The 26,639-nt window shown below is 46.6% G+C and overlaps 1 protein-coding gene across 2 annotated transcripts in view; it reads left to right on the top strand.

The window, feature by feature from the left end:
• MAN1C1 (mannosidase alpha class 1C member 1) overlaps positions 1–26,639 on the top strand; it is a 68,825-nt gene that overhangs the window by 38,200 nt on the left and 3,986 nt on the right. For both annotated transcript variants that reach the window (XM_056330989.1, XM_056330990.1), the window contains 9 exons: positions 7,116–7,231; positions 9,472–9,552; positions 11,768–11,862; positions 16,282–16,405; positions 18,866–18,959; positions 22,521–22,636; positions 22,825–23,044; positions 25,230–25,402; positions 26,293–26,408. In XM_056330989.1, the coding sequence (XP_056186964.1) occupies positions 7,116–7,231; positions 9,472–9,552; positions 11,768–11,862; positions 16,282–16,405; positions 18,866–18,959; positions 22,521–22,636; positions 22,825–23,044; positions 25,230–25,402; positions 26,293–26,408 (1,135 nt within the window). The remainder of the gene's footprint in view (positions 1–7,115; positions 7,232–9,471; positions 9,553–11,767; positions 11,863–16,281; positions 16,406–18,865; positions 18,960–22,520; positions 22,637–22,824; positions 23,045–25,229; positions 25,403–26,292; positions 26,409–26,639) is intronic.

Genomic DNA, 26,639 nt, shown 5'->3' with positions numbered 1-26,639 from the left:
CATTTCTCCTTCCTGAGGAAGAGGGCTATTAAAGACCCCACTCTTAGCTATTCATTTGCTGAAGCATCACTTTTACAGCTTTTTTTAAGGACTCTCAAGGGACAGACTTGCAGCTGGGAGCCCTTCAAGTCTCATATCTGGCCTGTCATACTCCAAGCTGGCTATTTTGGGAAGAGGGGAGTGAAGGAAGGAGACTCTCTCCATCCCTCCCATCACAGCTGCTCCACTTTGTCTAGAAAATCAAACACTTGCTAAGCTGTGGAGGCTGAATACATCCTGGGGTTAGGCCACTTGTTTAGCCGCTGGGAGAAGCAGGTGCAGGTCTGTGTGCTAAGTCTAGTAGCAAAAGGACTTGAAAAGGTAGATCCCGAGCCTGTACATACCTCACTCCAAGGAGGTATTTCATTTTGGCCAAATTCCAAGAGCCTGAGTAACTTCCCACAAAAAATAAAATCCCCAAACCAACAAAACAAAGAAAGAAAAAAACCAACAAAACCAACCCAAAACTAACACAAAACTGATTTTGACAAAGGAGTGCTCTTTGATCCTGAAGAGTGTTATCCGTCAGGTAGGAGAGCAGTTGGACTTTGTAGGAATGGAGCTGGAAAAGCCAGAAGGAAGAGTGAGGGCTTGGTTCAGCTGTCTGAATAGACATTGGAGAGACAATGTCTGAATGGACAATGGTATGGGGAGCATGCAAGGGTGTTTCACAAGATTCTGGAGAGAGGTCCTGAAATGCAAGCTGCTGTACTCGCTGTCCCTTCTGCAGAACAGGTCTGCTGTTCTGCATCCTGCTTCACACAACCCCTCTGAGGTAGGATGAAGGTAAATGAATCGTGCTTTGTTACCAGTGAGTCACTCTGTTGCCTAACGATTGTCTCTTCTCTTGTCAGTGAGTCACTGACACCTTATTAGAGCAGCCTACAGACCCCAGCCCCTGTTCCCACTGGAAGGAGTGTAACGGGGCTTTTGTTTCGACTGCAGCGGAAAAGATGGCATGAGGCTTAGGCCATTTTCTGAGCACAGCAAAAACCACAATCTGTTTTCTGGTGCCAGGGGGACACATTGAAAATATCCTGGATGCTCTTGCAAGTGCTGTGCAGTCTCTTTGGTTTTCATTTTTCTTTCTTCACAGCCTGGTTCTGTCCTTCTTCCCTTTCCTTTCCTAATTTTTGTCCTTTCCTTCAGTCCCTGCTCACTCCTCAGTCATGTAGTTGCTGTTAAGGGAAATCTACCCGGTGCTGTGCATCTCAGCTTGCTATTGTCTGCCCGCAGGGTGCGGAGCATGGAGCAGAGGTTCTTTCAAGCTGAAGGTTTTGACCTTGGCTGCGAGAAGCCATATGAGAAGTTGTGGCTTTCTCTGACGTGACTGTCTTCTGTGCAGCTCCCACAGAGACTGAAGGAGAGCTAAACCCAGGATAGTATATCATCATCTCCCGATAAAAGGCAATTCTTTGATGCAAAAGACTTTGTCTTTTGCTCGGTAGATCATCTTACCTCCTAAAGAGTGTAATCCTGTTCTCTGGGCTCTTTCTAATGGGGGAGCTCAACTGTGCTGTGTGAGCAGTGCCTGGATCAACGTTCTAGCCCGATACAACATGTGGCCAACCCTTGCTATTCCCAGACAAGCCTGGGTTGTAAACATGAGCAGATGCAAAGTGTTCACATAGTTGAATTTTGCATGTGGATTTGGTGGCTCATGGAAGCTTCAGCAAGTTGGATGTAAAAATCTTACTGCTCTACTAATGATCAAACTTGCAGTTTCTGTTGTGTACCTGATGGTGGTATGTTTGATTGGCCTGTTTCTGCCTAAATTGGTGGGTTTGATTTGCAGATAATGGGTAGCTAAAAGGAAGTTCACAGATGCAGCAGCAGTTGCGATTGTTACCACAGTTACACTTAGTCCCTGCTTGGTGCTTTGCGGTGCTTTTCAAGCCTTAATTAGCCCTTACATGTTTGGCAGATGGTAGGGTAGATATTCTCCACCTTTGATCAGCCCTCATGGCCTCCCTTTAAACTATACATTCAGGAGAAAACTGTTCCTTTTTCTCCTCCAGGCAGTGGCTTGCCGGGACGCTGAAGGAGAGCAGGGCCATGGGACATGTGTAAGTGGGTGAACGCTGTGCGTGTGCCAGCGTGCCCCGTCTGTTACTCGTAGTTCCCCCTTTGCCTGGCTTGGAGCTTTTCACCCTTTACAGTCCTTGTTCAGCTTGTGATCAGTGCCACGTATCTCACTTCTTGGCCCTGGGCTCACAGTCGATACAGACCTTCGGGCTGGGGTCAGGGAGCCCCAGGCGGCGGTGGCAGTTCTCTCCTGCCACGTGCTGTGCAGCAGGCTCGGAGGGCTGCGCTTTGCTGCGCCGGGGCAGCCTGGCTGGCGGCTCCCCGGGCAACCCGGCACCTTTTGTACCTCTTGGTTCCTTTGGGTGTTGAGATTGGCATACGTCTTCCAAAGCCTTCCCCCTCTGGCCCCAGTGAGCACACACAGACCTCTTCACGAGCCTTTGGAATTGTGTTTTGTCTTGTGAAATCATGCTGCAAGTGGCTTTGACGAACTCCTGAGCGAGCAGGCACCGGGGGCGAGTCAGGGATAGGAACAGAGGATGAGCCCTTCTATTCAGATTATCTACCCCAGACTAGGACAAGCTGCTACAGGCTTTAGAGGATGAGCCCTTCTATTCAGATTATCCACCCTAGACTAGAATGAGCTGCTGCGGGCTTTATCTGTGGTTTTTAGAGACAGCACTACCATTAATTCCCATGAAGGCCTTTCTGAGACTGTATTGCTTGAATGGTCTTGTTCTTCCAGACTGGCATTAACAGCACATTCCCACTGAGGCCGTGGGGGTACGGTGTGCGTACAATGCCATCTCCTCTCCATGGAGTGCTCTATTCAGCACCTTTCACAAGCATTATGTTAATTAATGTAATGTTTGTTCGTGATTTCTGTGGCAGTGTTCACAAGTGAGCGGGTGGATGCTCATTCCTCTGGGTGGGTGGAAGTAGGAACAGAGCAGCCTTGTTGCCTGCATGGATATCTCCATTCTTCTCGTGCACAAAAGAGCAAATACACTTGTGGCTTGGGACGAGGTGGTACGGGCCCTCCTTCAGCTCAAGAAGAGATGAACCTTTGTATTGCTACCATGAGCTGCTGCTTCTGATGTGCTGCTGTTCTCTCACAGAAGAAGCTCCAGGCAGAGGCCCTGCCGCTTGCTGTCACAAGAGCTGCCGTGAAGCCCTTCAGTTAGAAATGCCCCTAGACAAGCATCCCTGCCTTCTGCCTGAGGTCCCAGTTCTTCCCACTGGTCCCAGCAGAGGGTTCCTCTTTCCCATTCAGGATGGTCATAGGCTCTTAGTGGGCAGTTTAGGAGCTGGTGTGGATCCCAGAACTGGGTCCAATAGACACAGCTTCCCTTTTGTCCATCAGCCAAGTGACCTTGCCTCTCCTGAGCGAGGTGTATCTCCACTCCAAGCCAGTTTTGCAGCAGGATGGGGGGAGGGGCTTTTCATAGCACACAGGGCCTTAGATTTGTGGAGACAAGTAGAATCTCAGACGTGGAGTCCTGCTTAAAAGTCATCGCTACCATTTCTGGGTGCTTTCAGAAGGGTGTCTTTTGAGGGTTTCTTAGTTTCTACTTCAAAACTCCCTCAGAGGGAGTACAATGAGGCTGAAACCAGTAATTTAGAGAGGGGAGTGTCAGCAAGAGTCAGAAGTGACAGAGAGGGTTTTGATTCCTTTTCCTTTTGAAGCTGCTTCCCCTTTGATTATATCCCTCACATTATAATGTGTAGATCTGGAAAGGTGATTATTTTTTAACATCTCAAAATAAGCGGCATGTCAAGCAAATATCACCATCTTTACAAATGGGTGCATATATATTGTAATAAGTGTGCTAGGACATGTATAGCACAATCTTTTGACCACTGAATATAATTAGAGCCATTGGACGTTGTATCATGGGCTCTATTATGACCTAATGAAGCAATATCTGAGCAAGAAGGAAGGAAGATGTTCCTGTAGCGAAGAAGTAACATGCCAGTGTGCACGGCGGGGTCAGAGCTGGTCCTAGATGTCCTCTCTGCCCTGGCAAGTGACAGAGACGCAGCAGCAAAGTCCTGATGCCTGGTTTGCCGTCTGCATGGTTGTGGAGGGGAAGGAGGTTCTTTTTTATCATTCTCCTGAGACGGCTGAAGCTGACACGGTAGCTCTTGGTATTGCGATAGACTTTGTTAGCTGCAGGAAAAAAAAGTCAGCCATGCATTTTGCAATTGCTTCAAAGCTAGTTCAGAAGAAAGGAAACATCGACAAGACCCTTGTACAAAACACACAGCCTGCGGTTCTTCAGATACAGAGTGTTTAGGGGAATATTTAAAACAAATGTTTAAAATGACACAAAGGCAAACCAGCAGGGAAGCAAGGTTTGCCCTCCACTTTGTCAAATACAGGGGAGGAAAGCTAAGCAACTCCAAGCTATGCTTTAGCAAAGATCCGAGCATGTTCCTAATCCCCGATGCAATTCATGTGTTTAAAGGCCTTACTTGCTAAAAACATAAAAGGCTCTGTCAACTCAAGCAATATTTTTCACTTCAATTAATCATCCCAGAAAATTGTAACTTTATTGTTTCTTTGTCTCTGTTCAGTTTGAGCGAATCCAACTTTTCTCATTGTCTCTCTGCAGATTATGAAAGACTTTGTGGATTATATCATCAAATTAAATCGAGCCTGTTAGTGTTTCTCTCAGAATATCACAGTAATGGGCTGTGCCTCAGGCAGCATTACTCTTCCTTCTCTTTTTAAAATGTTTGCCGGTGTCTGTGTTGCTCTGAGCTGATGTGTCTCTCCTTGCTAATAGGAAAGTGTATAAAAATCACATCATCATTAATATTGAAGAATCATTAAGGTTGATAAAAGCAGCTCTGACTGTGATGATGATGTTTTTTCGTGGTCACTGCTTTTGGAAAACATGCCATACAAACATCAGCTCAGCTGTTTTTTAGAACCCACCGGTTGATCTCGTGGCTGTTTGACTCCATCTATTGCACTCGTGGAGATAGCTCCAGTTAGATGATCATTTCGCAAGCCTGCAGGAGTAAGTGGATTTCTAGAAGCTGTCTCTGCTGCCTTCATCCCTTTTCCACAGCCCCTGTTTTTGATGCAGACAGCATCCGAAAGCCAGCAATCTATAGTTGAGCAGTAAAGTCTTGGTTGGGTTTTATTAAAGCAATGATGTGCTGACTGGCTGAAAAGTGTCAAAACTGCAATCTTGTAGCATCAACAAAATAAGGCAGGATGCCTTTCTTACGGGAGAGGAATGCTGAAAGCATAAATGAGCCCTGCATGAAACTGGTGGATCTGAGCACGCCTCCTCTGGGGAAAAGGTATGATGTACATCAGACACAATTGCTTTTTTTTCTTAATAAGGAAAGAGCAGAGTCTTAAGGTTCGTGACACATGACTCACCTTTGCCTTCCTCTCGCCTCTGCAGCAGTTCCTTAACAGTGCACCCAGCTGAGTTTTCCTCTCTTAAGCAGAACTAGAATTGAAATGATGCTGAAGGTATTACAAAAGTGCCAAGCCAACCTGAGCGTGCAAAAAAAAGGCTGGGAAAGCTGGGGGAATTTGGGGTAGTATTTTAAAGTCTGTTAGTAAGAGGAAAGAACTGACCTGAGCCAAACTGCAGTCTGTCTCAGGAAAACCCCTGGGCGTAAGCAGCATGTGTGAGTCTTTGCGATTATGCTGGAGACAGAGATGGTAGGGACAGAGCTGGTACAAGCAGTTTTTCCTGCAGAAATAAAACCTGAACCTCATCCAAGCATCTTTGCTGCCAGAGACTCCAAGAGGTCTGACTGTCAGGGGGCGGGTAGGAATGTGGCTGCAACTGAGCGGTGGATGTGTGGGCCCCCACGTGCAGCTTGCTGACAGCACTACAGAGGCAGCTTTACGCCCATGTCCCTGGTGTGTTACATCCGCAGAGGGATGACTGATGATGATTCCAAACTGGAATCTTCCACGTGAGGATTTGTGTTCGCTGACTTACGCAGGAAAGTGACGGCCTTTGTAATTAAAGCGTAGATTTTGAGTCACAGTGTGCTTCATAGCCTTTGCTTTCCAATGCTAGGAATAATTTCAGGGTTCCCTAACAGAAATAGAACTCTTAGCACTGAGATGTTGCAAACCCACGGTTGTTAACATCTCTAGTTTCATTTAGTCTCAACTGCTACGAGATTGTCTGTCTACACACCCTGTATAGTCTTCTTGGCATGGCATGCCACGTCAGTCTGTCTCACTGGAAGTTCTCCTAGAGCCCATTTGCGTAAGACAACACTTGGCACACAGGTTTTTTACATGAATCACATGGTTGGTCCAGGTATGTGGTTGGCATTTGCTTTATCTGCATGTGTTCCTTTGCTGCCTGCTGGAGAACATGCTCACAGGGACTGCTATGTTAGCCAAAGGAGGGGAGCTGTCCCTAAAGTCACCTACTCTCTGTTCAGGATCCATTGAGATTAGTTTCAGGTCTCTCTGCCGCCAAATGAAGCTGGGTTTTGTACATACACCGGCAGTGGGACACACTGGGACATGGCACGGTGCAGAAGTACTTTTTGCCCCAGATAACAACACTGCATCAGGACAGAATGATCAAAGTCCTGTCGTGGATGCTTTTGCACAATGAAAATAGAATTTTCTCACTTAGAAGAGGGTTATGCTTGTAACTGGGTTGGAAAGAGGCTGAATTTATGTTTACAGCTGAACAAAGACTAGGGGTGGAGTTGCCTAACCACTTTGGCCAAGACAGGATTGGAAAACAAGACCATGGCTTGCAGTCCTGACTGGTGGCTTGAAGTGTGGACCTTGATCTGTTCCTTGGGGGTGTTCTTTCAGAAATGTCAGCCCTTTGGAAAATGGGCCTTTCCAAAGCAGCTATTTTGGGTAGCAGAACTGACTAGTCCTGTTAGAAGATCTCAGCCTAAACCATGGCCAGTCTGGATCCCATCCAGACATCCCCAGTATTGGGACTGGAAGCTGCTGCCTGTCCCAGCTCCTGAAGATTGATTTAGACCTAAAGAAGACTGCATGAATGGGGCTTCATTGCGCTGTTCTGTTTGCAATGCAGGAGGCCTTCGAGGAGCTACGGTGGTAGATGCCTTAGATACTCTGTACATCATGGAACTCGAGGAGGAATTCCAAGAAGCAAAGACGTGGGTGGAGAAGAGCTTTGACTTGAATGTGGTGAGTCAGTTGCTTGGGAATGCCTGTCTGTGTCACCGAAACAATGTGTGTTTGGCCAGTCCTGATCACAGTCTTCTCTAAGAATCATTTGGGGAGGGGAACTATCAAGTTTGCGGGGGAAGAAACCACTCAACTCTGATTTTTTTTTTTTTTTTTTTTTTTTTTTTTTTTTTGAGGCCAAAGGGACTTTGTGATGATTCAGCCCATCTTCTGCCTATACACGGCACAGGGTTCCAGCCAGCGGCCACCAGATCAGACTCAGTGTCTGGCTGAAAACAAGATTCAGTGTTTCAGTGTTCAGTGTTTTTTGTGTTTTGGTCTGGTTTATAAAACCAGCTGTAATTATTAGATATTCCAAGGAAGTTTTGTTCATTAAAGATCAAGTTCTCTTTCAACTCAGTTAAATGTCTGCCTGTGTTAAGACAAGTTTTCGTTTTACGTGCTATAGATGAAGATTGAAAATGCTGATCTCCTTGCCTGGGCCCTTTGTTGGTATGGCAGTGCTGGGACTTGTGCAGTGGGAGCGTGGCACCACGGCAGCAAAGTGGGAGCACATTAGTGAGCCTAGATTAGGAAGGAAGGGCATCATCTCCAAAAATGGCCAGAGATACTCACTCTCTCTGGCCCCTGAAGCTTTCCTAGCTACTTCATAGAGCTAGTGTTAGACTCGCTGGGATGCTGGTGCAGCGCATGCCTTGCAATGCTATCACATGTAGGATGCTGTCCTTATCTTGCTTTGTGGCTGAGCCCCTTGCCATAGCTCTGACTGTTGGTCCTCCAGCCAGCTCTTGTATTTGTTGTGGGAGTGCTGATGGGATCTCATCGGTGGCATACAAAGAATGTTAAAACCAGAGTGTAGTTCAAACTTTTATGTTTTTTAATGCCAGCCTAGGTGTCTGTTGTGAAAAATGGTTCTCCCCATGGGAACAATGCATGCATCTGCCTTTATAGAAAAGCATCATTTGGGATGGCATGACTGGCATTCATATATTCATGAAAGGAAGACCACATCTGATAAATTTGGTGAATGCTGTCAGTATGTTACTGAATCGATAAACAAGGGACAAAATCAACTGGGACATAATCTAGCTGGATTTCATAAAAGCTTTTAATCTTGGCCTGGAGAATAGATTGATCAGCAAAGACAAGAATGAATACTATGGATTGATCGGTGGAGTCAGAAAACACAGCAGTGGGAGAGAAGGAGGGAAATTAATTAAAAACTGGCTTTGTACAAGGAACTCTTAATAGTCCAGAAAAGTGAGGCAGGGACTCCAAGGCCCACAAGCTCTGTTTGCAACTGGGTGCCATGATCTGTCTCATGCAATTTCAGTCATCATCTCAAGAAAGCACTTGCTCTGATTTGTAACCTGCAGGTATTTGGAAAGAGCAGGCTAGTGCAAAGGTTCACATGCCCCTTTGCTCGCTGGGAAAGTGCTGTGTTGGTGGAAGATCTTTGTGGGTTTTGGCTTTATGCATTTGCGTGAGGGTAGGAATCATTTATCATGCAGATTCAATGGCTGGGAGCATGTATTTTTTAAAGGCACATTTTGAATGCGATCGTTTTGACATTTGCTGATCATCAGCTGAGTAGGTAAAGCAACGCTTGTTCCAGGTGAGTGGGTTCTTGAGCAATTCAGTGAACCATATCAGTCTGTGTCTGCTGTCTGTGGTGGTGGGGCACGTGGAAATCACACAGTTTTTCTCTCCATAAGCATGCCCACATGACAGGCACCCTCTAGGCTGTGGTCCTCTCTGAGCCTACAGACAGGTGAGTCCTTGAACGACAGAAAATATCTGCCTAATGTAGGAAGTGCATTACTTCTGTCTCATGCAGTGCCCTCTTCGCAAGAAAGTGGAGAAAATATTTTTTCCATGTGGCTGTACAATGTTCTCTTTAAATGAAACATTTCAAGGGGCAAATTTTTTGCCCTAAACAAACTCACAGCTTTTTGCAAGGCAGAGCCCAAGACAGAGTTGGATGGATGGACAATACATCAGCCCTAACTGATTTACATATTGTCAGCTGGTGATAAATGGGCGGTTTGGTTGTTTCTTTTCTCTTCGGGCTCCACCTGTCACTGTAGAGCAAATAAAGTGCTGTGAGATCTTAGACAAAAAGCTGTGTTACTCTGTGGGTGAGGACTGGGAGACTTAAGTATCTGCCTACAATCTGTTCCCCTTAGCTGCCATTTGTGCGTGCAGACTTTGCAGTCAAGTATATCATTATGTATTTTCAGAACGGAGAAGCATCCTTGTTTGAGGTGAACATCCGCTATATTGGAGGACTGTTGGCCACATACTACTTAACTGGAGAAGAGGTTTGTTTCAGCGGCTCTGCGTGTCTCACACGGTCACCAATAATGAACTGAAAGGATTCTCCAGCAGCTTTTCTCTGAGCATCAGATAATCCCTCCATAACAACAGGCTAAACCTATCATTTTTATGAATATCGAAATGCCACTAATGTTCTTTTAATTAAGTCTCACATAATTACCTTGCACACACCGTGCATGGCTCATTTGCAAAGATCTTTTCTCCTGTGGGCAATTCTAGCAAGACATGTTTTCAGTTGGACACATTGCTCCCCGGTGAAATGCCATTTGCAGCGATCTTTGTCTTTGTACTTGTTCCTTTGTATTCTAAACATAGGCAGTTTTTCATCAAACATCATTCCAGATTCTGCCTTGCACTAAGGAGGGCAACTGATTAGTGGCAAGCGCTCCAAACTCTTCCTGGACAATCTCTCTGCTGCAGCAGTTTCTAAGACCAAGTGCCCTGAGATACAGGGAAGGAGGGTGGCAAACTGCCAGGGCAGAGTATCCGGCCAACTCTTGTGACAAAGTGATACAGCTCCACAAAATGTCCCCTCGCCCAGTGGGCGTGGGCTGGGCACCACAGCCCCTCCGTTAGCATGCTGGAGCAGCCGTTCAGTGGATGCTCCCACCCCCCAGGAGTTCTGGCTAAAGCAGGAGGCTCTCACTTCACTTGCCTTCTTCCTCTCCAGCCTGGTAGAGGCCAGGGCTTAATGCCATAATCTGTTTTATAGTGTGACTGGACTGGAATTTTACAGCTGGCAGTAGAGAGATGAAGAGATTATTCCTTTGCCCTGGAAGTCTTAGGCGAACAGAAACTCTGATTCAAGGGGGAGTTTGGTGAGTGCAGCAGCTGGAAGACTGGCTCTTGAACAAGAGCACAGCTCTCATGCCATACACTGACCGTGGCTGGGTGCTGTCCACCAAAATAGCATGGGATGGTTTATCGCTGCATAGTGGCACCATTGATCTGTGGAGTCACAGGAGCAGCTCTGTCACTTTAGTTGCATTTTAAATGAGTTCCAGGAATGACTTCTCTCAGTGATTTCCCTTCAGGGAAAACACTCACAGACTCACTGCCCCAACTCAGGGCCTGTCTCAGTCACAACTTCAACAGGTTTCAGATCAACAGAGCAAAAAGAAACCACATTAAACCAGAAAACTCCAGCAGTGACCTCTTGAAGTGCAGTCAGCAGCGATGCTCAGCAGCCAGGGCAGTGCCTGTCATATACCCAGTCAGTGTCACCAGGTTGAAAGGCAAAAATCAAGTCCCCGTCTCTTGCTTTCCCTTCTGAGTCAAACCCCTATCTCCTTGTCAGTGTATCAAAGGTCTGCAAGCCCACAGGAGAGCTCAGGTTTCCTCAGTGCTGTATTTTTAGAGCAATAAATTCCTGCTTTCTCAGAACTGCTATGACAGCTTGGGCTGGTATAGGGGGGCTAGAGGTAAAAGGTTTGTGCTTTATCTCCTAAGTCACTTACAGGCTTCCCTTGATCAGGACTAATCTCTGGAGCAAAGATTAGTGCTTCTATCAGTTTGTCCCAAAATAATGGTGCGTGGTGGCTTTGTGCTGCAAGCCACCATAAGCTATAACTGAAAGCCCCAAACTGAGGCATTACAAATGGAAAAGGAGCAGTTTAGCCATGAAACCATGAATCCTTCCCGGAAAAGAGTTGCAAGTAAAAGGTTGTTGGTTGGAAATCATGTTTTTTACAACAGGACATGACACAAGCTAGGCAAACCCACATTGTAAATCTAACAGTGCTTCACCCTGGAAAGATTTCTTTTGATTTTAATCCAGGCATTTCACTTCCCTGTGTCCTCTGCCACCCTGGGAAAAGGGAAGAATTTGTCCCCAAAGAGTACTCTTTGGATCAGTGCAGATCACAGAAATTTGCTGCTGAGGGATTCAGGGTGTTCTGCGCTCTGCAGCTCTGGCTGCCCTCATCCAGGCTGAGGGTTTGGCGGGGGCCTTGGGGCTGGTTTAACGTAGGTTTTTAGAGGACATTCAGACAGATACCAAAGTTCAGCCTGGCTTTGGGTTCAGAGCTATCGTGCACTGGAACTAGGGCAGCAGCATACCTCAGACAGCAGATTCTTGCAGTGCAGCAGTTTTAGGTTTTAATAATGGTATGTTTGAAAAAGTGGATTTGAAAGAATCCAGTGTGACCAGTATTCACAAGCAGTCCATCAAATATTTATCCTCTCTTTTTCTTTTAACAGGTGTTCAAGAGTAAAGCTCTGGAACTTGGAGAGAAACTTTTGCCAGCTTTTAACACCCCCACTGGTATCCCACGTGGCGTCATAAATCTGGGCAGGCAAGACATACGTCCTTACAAGCATGTCATTTTATTACTGAATGTTTGTAAAAGACCAGGATTCAAGCAGGAACAGCAGCAGTTCCTCAGAGGTGCCCCCCTCTAGTGCAGATTCTTCGAGGTCATTTGTTTTGCCAACTCAAAACCAAGAGGTGCCTTGGCAAAGATTGCAGGTGACTCAAGTTAAACCCAGCTGTGTTTTATTAATTTTGGGCTGTCCGCAGTTTCTTCCTCTACCTCTTGGCAGGGCTCCCTGCTGCAATAGCATTTTCCTCACTCTCATTTTCTTTGAAACATTATTTGTAGTCTGCACGTAGCATGCCGTGCTCTCTGTATTTTTGCAGTGTGCCCAACTAGGTGCATGTGAATTTATCCAGGCTCCATATCTGGAAAAATCGGGAAAGGAACTGGATGGGACTGGCTGACAGTTTTGTTGCTAGCAAGGGGGGAGTATACAGATCCCCTAGTTTTCTCCCTGCCAGCAGCACTCAGCCAGGTGTGTATCCTTCACTGAGAGCCACATTTCGTGTCAGGTAGGTGGTGTTCTGGTGCTGGAGGGGAGCTTTGAGGCAGCTGGGTTAAATACCTTGCTGAAGGTCTCGGCAAACAGAGGCAAACCTGGAGGCTGGACTCCCAGTTTCTGATTCTCGCTAGTAGACGGTGTTCCCTGCCAAGAAGGGCTTATTGGCTCATTTTGATGCCTGCAAACAAATCCCCCAGGGTAAAAGCTACATGCCGGCTGAAACGGAGACAGCAGGAAATGTGGGTTAACAAAAGCCTTTCATCCTCACCTCTTGCAAAACTCGGAGCAGCAGCCATGAAAATCATTATTCATCTCTTAGCCCAAATCTCCTGTTTGACTCATGTCTCTGTGAAGTGCAAGATTTTCAAATGTTTGGCTCACACTGCTCCATTGCTTAAATATCAATGTCACCCTTCAGTTGCCTTATCTGCACATGATCCCGGTGAAAATTTGAGCCACCACCACGACTTTAAGTGTTTCTTTTTACAGAAGAGACATTCTGCTTCCTCTGTGGCTGACAAAGACTCGGCATAGACTAACCTTTCACAGAAATGCCAAACCCTCCCCTGCCCTTTGTGAAGACAATTGAAACGGACTGTGTCTGCCTAGACATTCCCAAAATGTTTTGCTGATTACCTTGACTAAAAGCAAAGAAAATCAAAATAACACTGAACCTACAATCCAGAACCTGTACTACTGGCTTGAGCTCTGGCTTCAGGGCCCTGAAACTGCTGTGAGGGCTCGGAGTATCAATTGATTTAGGAGCGAGGATGAAACGAGCTAAATCTGTAGTCTTGACTACTGCAGGAACATGATGAACAGCCAAAGGCGATAAACCTGAAGGGGAAGGGAGTTACTCAGTGTGCGACAGCTTGTAGAAGTGGGAGCAGAGGAGAGTAAGGTGATGCAGTGAGGGCATGCTGACCCAAATGTCAGGGCCAAAACAAAGCCCAGAAGAGTTTTGCAAGAAGGAATTCTCTCTCCAGTTCTACTTTTGCAGGGATGTGCTAATTCCAGAGAGACCTCATCATCTCAAAAGGAGGAGACTCTTGCAGCATGTGTAGGCTTTTGTTGGTGGTAGCTTTGGGGGGTGGGTTAAGAATGACATTCAGAAATTTGAAACACAAGCTGGCATTGAGTCAATTCTACGTATACATTTTTGAGGACCTAAAATACAAAGACACCCACCCCCGGCCCAGCTCTTCCCGTAGCCAGCTGGCTTTATCTCTTCCTATCGCCTCACACCACCTTTTCCTCTTGTGTCCCCTCTCTGCTGATGTGCTTCCCTGTGGCCTTTGTTTTCACACAGGCGCTGTATCATCTCTCACACAGGCTTGTTTTCCATCCTGCTGGTCCAACTGCCACGTTGTCTGCCAGGTCCTAGAGTACATTGTCTTCTCAAGCTGCTGCTCTGCGCTCTGCCTGTGTGTTGCACTGTGATTTCTCTCCCGGTGCCTCCTGTGCCAGGTCCCTGGCCCCAGCTTTCCTGCACATCTCCCCAAAACCTGTGCACCTCCAGATTTTTCCTCATCATCCTCTCCTGGTCTCTCTCTTGACTTGGCACCTTTTTGCTGCTTTGAATCTCAGTGAGGGAAGAAGAGAAAACTTCAGTCCATGCTTGCACTAGACAGTGCTTAAAGAAGATGCATTTATCTGGGGGACGGGAAGAGCTCTGGGCATTTTCTTTTGTCTTGAAGACCAAGGTCCTTTTAATGGTAGCTTTCTCCAAGATGTTATAAAACAGGACAGCTGTGAAGGCCCAGTTTGTCCAGTTTGTAATGCTGAAAAAATGTTTTCCTGCAGGGGGTCATTTCAGGCTGCTCTTTAACCCGGGGACACATTGCAGACGTACTCTTGTTTCCTCCAGACCACCGCTTCTTGAGTTTTACTGTGATTTGTAACCCAGGGTTTGGGATCCCAACAACACAGTCCTTGCAGGCAGAGCCTGGCTGCATGTTTGGGATGGAAGTTCCCGGGGGAGGGTTGTGTCAGCCGCTGTGACCCCACATTAGCCACTGTCACAACAAACACGGCCCCATTTGGCTGCTACGGAGCCCTCCTCATTTGAGCTAGCTCAGAAGGCAGTTTCTGTTTGTGAGGTCGTTTTGTTACAGTGTCCCTTCAGTGCAGTAAATAAAGAAAGAGGAATTGACTCTTTATAAATATGAGAACACCGTGGGGTTGTTTAGCACACCCATCCCGGCGCCGGCTGCTGCCAGGTTCAGCAGGTAAGTCCGGTGCAGTATTAAATTAATGCCAACGTGAACCTGGGCGCACTGGAGGACCTTTCTGCCTGCACAGGGAGGCTTCTGCCGTCAACACTCGGTGTTATTGGGGTACCCGGTTTAGCCGCATACAGTGTTTTCCAACGCAAAAAGCTGGCGGTACAGCCTCCTGACAGTTTGCAGGGAAGGCTGACGTCTGGCAGTGACTGAGCAATTTGAAACAGCATGAACATATTGCTTATCTAATGGCTCTTTTTGTCTGGAGGCGAAACAAACAGCTCTGGACCTGAAATGGTTTTGCATATATCACACGGAGGGGAAACTTTTGGGGTTTTTTTCCCCCTCCTCAGAAAAATCGTTAGTTTTAGCCTCTTGTAAACAACAGAAACCCTTTTCTTCTAATAGGCAAGCTTTCCGGCGCCATCTAGTGTTACCCCCACCCCCCCAGTACTGGAAACCTGTTCCCTCACTGGTATCGACCGCAAACAGCGCTGGCAAAAAGATAGGAAAATCAAAGCTGCGTCACTTCTGAGATGGCTCAGCCAAGCATCCCTGGGCCAGCACCTGCAGAGGCTGGTTTGGGAGCAAGGCTGGAGGGCGTAGGACGTTCCCATGTCTGTGTAGATGGCAGAGGTGTGCGGAGCTGTGATCTGTAGCAGTGAGATACAAGAAGTGGTTGAATGTAAAAGCAAATCCAAGGGTGAGGCTGTTGGTGCTTGGAGGAGCCTTTGCACTCCCATGTCCTTTGATTAGTTTTCTTTGAGATTTAAGGGAGAGGTGATGCCCTCCTCATCCCCAGAACTGACTCCTTGCTTTGCTTCAGTGCTTATTTCTCTCTTTGCATGGATTTGGCAGGGTGAGGGAAGACAAACAGAAACTGAGAAGGGATTCCGGTACGTCCAAAGTAGGGGTGGAGGCACTTTGTATGATTGGCTTCTTCAGACAGTGTTTACCACCTTCTGTAGTTTTATGCTGGCCCTCCAGTTCTTGCAAGGCACACGAGATGAGCACCGGTGGGGTGTTTTCAGAGCCAGGTTTGTCCCGTGCAGATGTTAAGATTCCCCATGGCTTTTCCTTGCAGTCAGGTTTGGCCAGTGGCATCTTTCCCCTAGCACTGGTGTTGCTGTACGCTTTATCCCCCTGCAAGCAAGCCTACAGGGGGAATGTCAGTGTCGGTGTACACACAAAGAGTGTGAGATCTTGTTGAAACAAGGTGCTTAGGGACAGTGTGGATTCTGCATAAAACAGCGGCCTTGTTGGACTTGTGGGACATTAAAAGTCATGGGCGTTCTGCTCAAGCTACTTACAGACATATGTTATCCCAAAGTGTCTTGTGCAGGGCAGGTTGTTGGTGTTCTTCCAAAGTTTGCTTTCAGCTGGTCTGTTTGGGAGGGATTACTCTCCCGCCAAAAACGCAGTTTCCCAGTATGTGCAGTCTGTGTGTTTGCCCTATCCTAAACAATTACCTGTAAAACTACTGCTCCATCCTACTAGAACTGTTTTGTGTGAGAGTCCTAAAAATCTGTGCACATCCTTTACACGGCCTCTGCTGAGACCTGGGTGTGCACTGTAGGCACGTAACAAAGGCAGGATCTGCACTGGGGCAGGGGGGGACCTCAGGCTTTGGCTGTGTTTTCCTGGCAGTGAAGGCTGTCTTTTCTTTCCTTGCAGTGGCATGAGCTGGAGTTGGGGTTGGGCATCCGCTGGAAGCAGCATCTTAGCAGAATTTGGTACCTTGCACTTGGAATTCCTGCACCTCTCGGAGCTCTCTGGCAACCCAGTGTTTGCAGAAAAGGCAAGTACTTCCCATCCTGGTCTTTAGTGAATTGGTCTCTTCATACTCCTGGGGTCTGCCTGCAGCAGACAACGTGGCAGCAAGGTGGTCCTTCTCCCCGATACCAGTACAACTCTGGAAGGAGAAACCTTCTAGAGTGGGACCACAGGTTCAGAAACCTGTGCTTTGCAGGCTGCAGAGGTCACAGGCCTCAGAGCAGCTCACTGAAAAGGTCACAGTGAGCTCTTGTTAGAGATCTGTCATACCCACAGGCCTTGGAAGGCGTCTACCCCAGTGTTTTCTTTGGCCGTTGACATTTGCTGTAGCCCCTCCACATGCCTTTCCATCACCTGCAGCCACCGGGGAGATGGGGACGTTTTTCCCGATGTCTCAGTCATCTGAAGCTTTAGCAAAAACTTACTCAGACAAGGACACAGCCGAAATGAAACCACCTGTTGGATGCAGACTGCAAAGATAATTGTTAATTCTGATATCCTAATGGTAGTGCCTTGTACTTACAGACCTTTTTACACTAAACAGGCATTAAATGTTATGCTCCAGCCAGCAAGATTTCTGCTGAGGTTTCTCGTGTAGGAAAGGCCTGACAGTTGACATATTGGATTCCTTTTGTGTAACCTGTAACTGAAAATCTATTAATATTATACATTACCTTGAGCTTTTTTTTTTTTCCACAAGTGATCTTGTAACGCACGTGAGAGCAACTTAATAGATATGCTGTTGTATACCAGTAGGTCATTAGCTTTCGCTGCACGTCCCTGAGGAACCAGCTTTGAGGGAGACAAATTATTCCAGTTAGAATCCAAACTGCCCCCATGAGGCCAGAGGAAATGGGGCCTGTCCAGAGCCCCACGGTGGGCTGAAAGCAGACAGTGCTACTAGGATTGCCGATAAAAAGCTCAAAACGATACTTTTCCAGGATATGTCCACTGCAGGTCTGTCAGTTGCGAAGCAAGAAGAGAATCTGGAGAAGAGATGGGAAGAAAGAGAAGGAAGAAGCTAGGAAAGTAAAACGGAGAGTAGGATGAAGTGTGTGGAAAGCAGTAAGGGTGGGATTGGCAAGAGGAATGTCTCAGAAGGGTGAGCGGGAGAGAAAAGCAAAGGGTGAAGTAAAACTAGAAATCCAGGAGACTTTTCTGTAGGGAAGATAGACTGGTGACTTGAAATAAAGGAGACAAGCTAAAGATTCTTGAGGATGGTGATAATGATAAATTGCTCAGGGGAAGGTGGAGCTGAGAAAAGACCAGTGAAGGGAACAGTGGTATGGAAAGAAAACGTGCGCAAAGGAAATGCAGAGGCGGTGGGGGCAGAGGTGAGCACTGAAAGCACAAGGGCAAGAAGATGCACTGTTAAAAACTACGATTGCATCCACACTTCAGGTTCAAACTGAGGTATTCTGAGGCAGGGTCAAGCCTCTGTCCCCAGCCTAACATGTTTTCCTCTTTGCCTCCTAAGCCCATAGAGGGGTAAGGGCAGAACCTTTCTAATGGATTCTCCTGAGCTGAGCGTGCCTGATGTGTCACAGAACATGTATTGAATTCATCCGAACGCCCTCTGAGAGAAGAAACGTAGGATGATGTGGGCTCAAACACCCCTTCCTGGGGGAAATTACTTCAGAGGAACAGATCAACTCATTAACTTGCAGCTTGGGACTTGTGTGATTTTAGGAAGAATAAAGTCCATCTGTGTCTTTTATTCAAACTTGTCATTAATATGCCATGCTACTAAACTTCAGTAAATATTATGCAGCCTGACGACTTACTTGGAAGCACCAACTTAAGTCTGTAGCCAGCTTTTGGCGTACAAACTGTCTAATTTTATAAAAGGTTTAGAGTGCATTAGCTGCTCTGTAGGTTATAATAGAATATTTATGCTGCATACCATTTAACTTTGTCCCTTATGGGAAAGGCCTATTGGATTTAATGGGGGTGAAACCAAGGGAGGTTTTAGAGAATAAGTATGGCTGTTCTAGCATATTAAAGGAGCTGTCTGTTGTTGAAATTAAAGGCCCCAATTCATCATGTTAAGTGACCACATGGTGAATTTAAGTACTGTGTGAGTCACTCATCCCTGCCACTCCTTTCCCTTTGGATCGTGGAAAAAAATCACCCTCCACATCTCATACATTTCCACCCAGATCCCAAATCCTCGGGATTGCTTCTGGACCACTGTTGGCAAACTGCTTCCACTGCTGAACTGGGGCCTTTGCAGGGTTTTTAGAATAGTTTCTAAAATCCCACAGAGCTGGATAAAGATTGTGCTGAGGAGTCTAGCTCAAAGACCTCTCACTGGAGAGCAATGTCGTTGGGTTCTGCTTGCATGATGATTCACGACGTTACAGGCTGCTGTTCTTGTTCAGCCAGGGATCAGCACTGATGAATTACAGAGTTCTCAGTGACAGTGCAAAACCGTCCGCTTTTTCAGCGAAGAAGTAACATAGTTCTTGTCTCTCATCTCTCCTAGGTGATGAACATCCGCAAAGTCCTGAACAGAGTTGAGAAGCCGCAGGGCCTTTATCCTAACTTTCTCAGCCCAGTGACAGGGAACTGGGTGCAGCGTAGGTATCACTGTGCGTTCGGAGTCCTGCCTGGAGCATTTCAGTCTTTCCATTATTCTTTAGGAAGCATAGCAACTGTCAGAGAAGCAAGCCAAGAAAACGTCTTGTCAGGCAGCCCGTTATACATGTGATTAGATAATGCAACCCGATTTGTAAGAAGCAATGTAGTAATTGCGCACTTATTCCATCAGCCTTGTTTCCAGCTGAGTGTCTCACCTCCAGAGAGAATTAGGGCCTCTCTTGCACAGGGGAGGATAATGGTACATGGTTCAGCACACAGATATTAGAAATCAGCACATCTTTTTAAGACCTCATCCTGCAGTCATCACATAGCCCACAGATCTACTTGGGAGTTGCCCATGAAGGCTGGGAGCAGAACTGCGATGTGATTTACTTCCCGAGTGTGCTGCAGCAAGTGAGGAACCACCTGGAGAGGCAGAGGGCTTGCAGAGTCTTGGATCCCCCTAGGATCTAGGGACGCATTCTCTTGTGTGCGTGTGTGTACCTGTTACCATGGTACCTCTGCACAGTGCAATTTGGTGCAAGAAGAGTGAGACAAGTATGTATTCTTTTCTTCCATCAGGAAGCCAGCACTGAAGACCTGGGCATTAAATAGATACTGCTCCGATATGAAAGAGGTACAATAACCAGGAAGGAGCTTGGGATTAAAAAAAAAAAAAAAAGGAAATACTAGAAGCAGTGTATCCAGGAAAAGATTATATGCTTTCCTGCTTCATGCACGCAACCACTTCCTTACCCAGAGACCGGACCCATCTTTTTGTGCCACCAAAGGGCAGAAGCTTGCCCTCTGGTAGGAACACGAGAGGCTACTTCTGCTGCTGTGCCCTAGACCTCTGACCTCAACTTTCCACTCTGTTAAGGATTTGCTTGTTTTGGAAAGGGAGGGTTGCTGGATTTCGTGTTTGTCTGTCCCAGAAAAGAAAAGTCTCTTTTTGCAGAAGCTGTTCTTAACCTGTCAGTGGATTACATTCATATTGTTTAAGCAGTTTTCTTTGAGTCGTTTCATTACCTGCTGTCCCCGTGTCTTGTTGCCCTGTTTGCTCTGCTAGATCACTCCAGACCTTTCTAACTACTGTATTAATAGCTCTGATTGTAACTGACAGACAATTGCATGGCTGCCATCATCTGAGACAGTGAGAGAGCTCTAGCTGTGAGCAATCCTTGACCTTTAACTGCCACATCAGCACCTCTGATGGCAATCAACAGGGCTTGGCTTCAAAGGTGTCCCAACAAAGCATCTTGGATAGTTGCAGTTGTCCCGTTAAACCAGAGCTGTCCTTTGTTGCCATGAGGAAGGAATATAGTCTTCTGTGTTTGTCCCATTAATTGATCTTCAAAATTATCTAATCCCTTTGTAAGCAGTTCAGCTTCCCCTCCGCATTTGTCTCTGCAGAATTGTTGCAATATGTTCCACTTGAAAAGCTAATCTCCTGTCCCCTTACTGCACCCCTGAGATGCCATTTTCTTTAAGTTATTTCCAACTGGCAGCCAAAGTGCACATTTTACCAGACACAAGCATTAGTTCTGCCTATTCATTGGTGCTGAGAGAAGTGCCTGTCTGTTGCCATAACTGAACATTACGGAATCTTTGGGAAACTGTGTTCTTAATTCAGAAGGTTAAAATACTCAGCTTGATACTCAGTATTCAGCTCTTCTGCCACTAATTTCATTCTATTTATGTCTGCAAATTTTACTTCATTGTACTGACCTGCTCCCACCCCTTGCTGACGTATAGAGGGGCCTGTTGCTGGTTCTCAGAGCTTATTAAAAGTAGCTTCTGATTACTTGTTCTGGGATAGGCTGATTTATGCCCAAGGACTAGAGATAACCTCTCTCCTAGACTTTTCACGTCACGAGGGCAACTCATGGCACAGGCTGTTTGTGGCAGTTGCTCGTAATACGACCTTGCAGTCTGAATCCGTATTCCAGTGAGGGAAAAGACTGATCAGCCTCTTCTGTGTCTCCAATACTGCTGGTGAGAAATAGATTAGGACCAAAGTAGGGAGGCAGCTGCAGCCTGCCACAGAGATGTTCCCTGTAGATGCCAGGCTCTCATTTTCTCTCTGGTTATTAAAGCTCTTTGCAGGAAGCTGTTTTTCTTGGAATTGCTGTGATTTTCTTAAAAGGTGTATCTTTGACCTGGCTGAATGAGCAGATCTTCTAAATGAAGAGGCAGTGCTGCACCTCTTCTGAGTGCAGTTGTTACCTTTAGAAAATTAAAGCACAGTCCCCTGCTGAAATAAGAGATTTGTTTATGCAAAGTGCCTAGGAGGCAAATGCTGGCAAAGCTGATGCCATATGGAAAGCAATTACGCACCAGAGCTCCTGCTTTGGTGATTTTATGAATGACACACTTAGGATCACAGAGCTCCTCTTTAAAGACAGGCTGTGCAGCCGGTGTTTGCAAATAGTCTGTCCTCTTTTTTCCTGAATTCATGCATCTAATCTCATTGTTTTGCTATGGATTATTCTGTGGATCATTGGACACACTGTATCAGGGATATTTGCTCTTCAGGTCGGGAAAATGCATGGCTGTTGATCTGTTGGTAGGATTTAGCATTTAGAATAAGCCTCAGGACTTCATATGTGTACAGTGAAAGGGAAAATAAAAATCTGAACAGCTAACTCTGAAAACCCTGCCGCATCTGCTTACATTTAAAATGAGGATGTGTGCAGACACAGAGGTGGACACTGTTAATTAACAGGGATGGTTCAGTCCATGGTGGGTAATTTGTCTTGTTCTTCTAAAAAGTGGAATACTTGGCCATTTGAAAGAATGAATGCTGCTTTTCCCCCTGTGGTATAGTTTAAAAATATAAATCCATCCAGCAGTTCCCCCCAGGCAGAAACCTGCAGCTGTCATGCCCATTTCGCAGTGCAATTCTTTAGCATCCTCCTGTAAGGTCATAGCATTGTGTACTCTGAACAGATAGCCTTGAAAATCCGATTTCTGCAGAAGAAAATATTCAGTGCACATCCTTGTACCTGACTTTATCATTTCAATACGCCAACAACACCAGCCTTCCCCAGGGCACAGAGTCCCACCATGAGCTAGGAATACAAATGGCACGCTCAAGAGGTCCCTACAGCAGCCCCTTGCTGGCAGCTGTGCGTTGATCCAACAGGCATCCTCCCTCTCCTGAGGCAGGCAGGCAGCCGCTCAGTGGCTTCATATAAGCAGAGATCTATCAATACCTGCCACTGCTTTTGGTTTATTAGGCTGAGATTTGTGATGATTGCTTCATGAATGGGAAGCTTCTTTAAGTTGCAGTAGAAATAACTGTTGCAAAAGAAGACCTCTGAATAGGTTTGGTCAGGGATACTCATGCTTTTTAAAATGACAGAACATTTTTCTTCTGATTGCGCTTTCCACCTTTCATCCTTGTTTGAAAAAGAAATGCTGCAAGCTTTCCCCAGGAAGCTGGAAAAAGGAAGGAGAGAACAAGGGCGTTAAATAGGACATGGTTGTTTGCTCTTTGTAAAGCAACTGCTGACTGTATATCATGAACCTGAAGTTCCTTTCTGACTTTCCCTCTACAGACCACGTCTCCATTGGGGGGCTTGGGGACAGCTTTTACGAATATCTCCTCAAATCTTGGCTGATGTCAGACAAGAAAGACTCTGAAGCTAAAAAGATGTACAACGATGCACTAGAGGTAAGGAGCAGGTTGCCGCTCTGTATTTTTGGTGGGGGACACTGTTCATCAGAATGCTCCAGGAAAAATGTCTTTGATCTTTCAGTTTCCTTGGTATTCACTCCTGTCCACTAAGTATCTTGAAATGCGTAGGAAGTTATACTTGCTGTCCATTAAGTATCTTGAAATCCTGGCTTTCATCCCTTTAGGCAATAGAAAAGCATTTGGTCAAAAAGTCTGCTGGAGGATTGACCTACATTGCTGAATGGAGAGGTGGCATCTTGGATCACAAAATGGGCCACTTGGCTTGCTTCTCGGGGGGCATGATAGCACTTGGAGCCGAGCACGCTGGAGAGCAGAGGAAGCAACATTACATGGATCTGGCTGCAGAAATAACAAACACATGTCACGAGTCTTATGCACGCTCAGGTAAACCTGTGGGCTGCGTAGAAAGTGTTAGTAAGGGGTCACCTACAGCCGTAGGAGACTCAGCTTTCGGGTGGCCGTGGGGTTTGTGGGTCAGCAGCCCCTGCATCCCTGTGTATGTCTCTCTTGTCTTTTCGGAGATACCTAGAAGAGAAAGCAGCATGTTTTACATGGCAGACAGCTGGAGCGGAGGGACAGGCAGATGTGAGCTTCTGTGGCAGAGCTGGGAAATGAACGCAGAGCTGGATCCTGGTCCCGCCTGCCAGCCGCAGAGCTAGCCTTCTCCCAGCAAGACTCGAGTTTGAGCCTATCCTTTCACATCCCTTCGCAGACAGGAAGGGGAGATTAGCAGAGATTAATTGCAAGGTGTCCCACCATATGGAGCAAAGCAGCTGAGAAGCCCAACAGGAGAGTGTTGGGAGACTGCAGCTGTCGGTAGGAACCAAAAAAAATGAAGTTACTCAGCCTCTCCTGGCTGTCTCAGCAGAGGCTGGCTAAGTCTTTCTGTTTCACAAGTCCAGTAAAATTTGTTTCGCCACCCAGTGTGATCAGTCGGCGCTTTGGGAGAGCAGTGACTGGTGATGAATGAGAAACTGGGGTTAGTTCTCTGCCTGCAGGGCTTTCAGCAAGATGAGCTTGCTGTGGACACCGCTCCTTTCTTTGTAGGCATCTCTGTAGCTCTTCTGAGACTGCAGGCAGTGAAGCAGCAGTCTGCTTGCCGGGACACTGTCAAGCACAGGTCTGTCTGCACTAACTGTTCCCAAAAACTGTTGCACACCATCACCACATTAGCCAGCCCATATTGGCAGCTGGTGTCCAGCATGTTTGCCCAATAAACTTCAAGCTAGCCTGAAATGATGTTTTCAAATAACTCTTTTTTTTTTTTTTCCCCCCGCAGCACTTACAGAACTAAAAACAAGCCACCCAAACTAATAACCCTCTGGTTGTGAGTGCCTGGAGCAAATTTTCACCTTCAGCAGTATCCATCAGCATAGAAAGGACAGGAGCAAGCCTGCCCGCACTGGTTACGGTGCTGTCATTTCAGCCAGCTCATTGTTTTGCAGAGAATGTCTGTGCATGTCACTCTGGCTCTCAGCAAACAGTCCAGCTAGCAAACACTGTTAGGTCCCCAAACAGACAGGAGGGCCCAGGGAAGGTGTGCAAAATATTTAGAGAAATAAAATGACTCCCTGAAACACAGCCATGTGGTAGACACGTGGGTGTAGCAAGAGAAACCTTGTGGCATGTTAATAAGCAACTTCTGTGCTCAGTGTCCCTGTTTTTCGAATAGGGAGAGGGTTGGTGTTGGAGTAGGTGGGGGTTGAGTGCTAGCTAGTGCTTCCAAGAGATGGAGATTCTCATGGAAGGGAGACTCAAAAAGACCAAAGTACTGTTTGACCTTGATCAAACATTTGATCTATAACATATCAGTGAAATTGCTTAAGCCTTCCCCATCCTCCTGATGTCTTCTTCTCAAAGAAGTGGACCAGAAGGAAAGGCAGAAGATGTGATTGCCGGCCCCAGGTGGCACTTCTTATCAGCCTCCCTGCCACAGCGCAGGTGAAGTGGCTCAGTCTGGTGGGCTGATAATTGTGAAACAAACCCCCTGCCTGGGAGCAGCGTACCAGTATCTCTAGGACAGCAGGGTCAGCTGCATGGCTAGATTTTCCTTTGAATGTGTTTTTTTCTTTGAGGCTTTACAACAGAATCTTGCCCCTCTGTTCTTTTCTCATCTGGGTTCTTGAGTTTGTCTTCGGTGATGAACTCTGCTCTCAGGGTCAAGGACAGTGCAGCTCCTAGGAGCACAGCACAGCAAAAAAGTGCTGGGACATGGGGGAGATCTGTACCTGCCCTCTTCACGCTCGAACCTGGTCCGAGTCTGTGTTTTGTCAGTTGTATCCACCCTCAGAAACACTTTATCCTCACTCACCTGGATAGGACCCAGGCATACCACGGAGTGAGCAGCAGCTGGAGCGGCAGTGGGCACAGCCCATGCACTCTTGGGAGCTGCCCCGATTTTGACATCAGCTGTGAGATGGATCTGACACACAAGCATGACTGATACGCTCGTCTGACCTCACGCAAGCCTTAGCTAAATGTTGGCAGCCTGAGCAGCGTAAAAACACCCGGACAGTCTGTTTGCGTTCTCCTCAGACTCATCACTGCGTGTGTGTGTGGTTTTGTCTAGATACCAAACTCGGCCCCGAAGCCTTTCGTTTTGATGCTGGAACGGAAGCCATGGCGACCAGACTCAGCGAGCGCTATTACATCCTACGTCCAGAAGTGGTGGAAAGCTACATGTACATGTGGCGGCTGACACACGATCCCAAGTACAGGCAGTGGGGCTGGGAGGTTGTGAAGGTACGGTTGGAAAATTTGCAGTAGTAACTCTTACAGGCTGCTGGATGCTTACAAAAAATCTTGCCTTCGGTCAATAAAAAGAGCAGAAATTATTTAAATTGTGTCAGACACTCAGACACATTAGCAATGGGGCAGGAATCCACAAAATAGCTCGGTTTAGTGCGGCGTCTCTGTTGAGGCATGGTGAATGTTTTCTTCTCCCTATGCTAAAATCAATCAGTCAATCAAAACAGTGGTTGTTTACGGAGAGGAGCGCTGCAGACAGTGAAACCTGCTATTAATGTAACAGTCCTCTGCAAAAAGGAGTCAACCTTCTATTTGAAGTATCTGGACTGCTCAGAACCCACTGGTTCATAGTTGGGACAGGGAAAACCAGCAAACCTGCCTTTGCCCTTTGTCTTGTCTTCTGCCCACAAAGACCTCCCAGCCAGGAAGTCCCCCACCTCCTTCTAGCTCAGGCAATGATGTTTATTCTGGGCCATATTGTACACAGTTCATAGACATTTCTTTATACAGAGAATTTATATGTTGGCTGCTGCCCCACGTCCTAGTAGGGCCTGCATCTCAGTGGCAGAACTGTCATTTGGCTGCTGCCCTGTAAAAGAGGCTCCACAAACGGCTACAGTTGCCACTTGAGAGCGTTTTTGCTATTTGTGTAATGTCAGGGTCAATCAATCAACTAACTTAGGTGGTTTACGTTTCTCTTGCTGTTTCATTCGAACTAGCTTTATTCCCAGAGTCTGGAGTGATCACCACACTCTTCAGTGAAAGACAGCGGCTACTACACACCTGGAATTTGATTTGTAAAGCTGACTTGTAATGCAACTGATGATGATTAATGAGTTACTCCATGCTACAGCGTGTTACTGAGATTTCTTTTCCTTTTTCAGGCCCTGGAAAAACATTGTAGAGTAGAAGCTGGTTTTTCTGGCATCCGAGACGTTTACATCACATCCCCAACCCATGACAACATGCAACAGAGTTTTTTCCTCGCAGAGACTCTGAAGTAAGTCTGGTATCATAGAGGCCTTTCAGAGTAGCAGAATTTTTGAAGCATCAGCACTCTGGTCTGCTTAATAAGTCACTAATAATAAGGGGAAAGTCTTATCCTCTGTGGCAAAAGCTGGGCAAGGGTATGGGTGCTGCAAAGCTTTAGTAGTTTCCTCCTGTAGAACCACTGCTGTCATTGGCACTCTGGAGGTTTCTGCTGATGTGCTGGATTTAAAGCCTGTTCCTG

Source organism: Falco biarmicus, chromosome 3, assembly GCF_023638135.1.
Source record: "Falco biarmicus isolate bFalBia1 chromosome 3, bFalBia1.pri, whole genome shotgun sequence".
Taxonomy (NCBI): domain Eukaryota; kingdom Metazoa; phylum Chordata; class Aves; order Falconiformes; family Falconidae; genus Falco; species Falco biarmicus.
The sequence above is the reverse complement of the archived record's forward strand: the minus strand, read 5'-3'. Positions and strand labels throughout refer to the sequence as shown.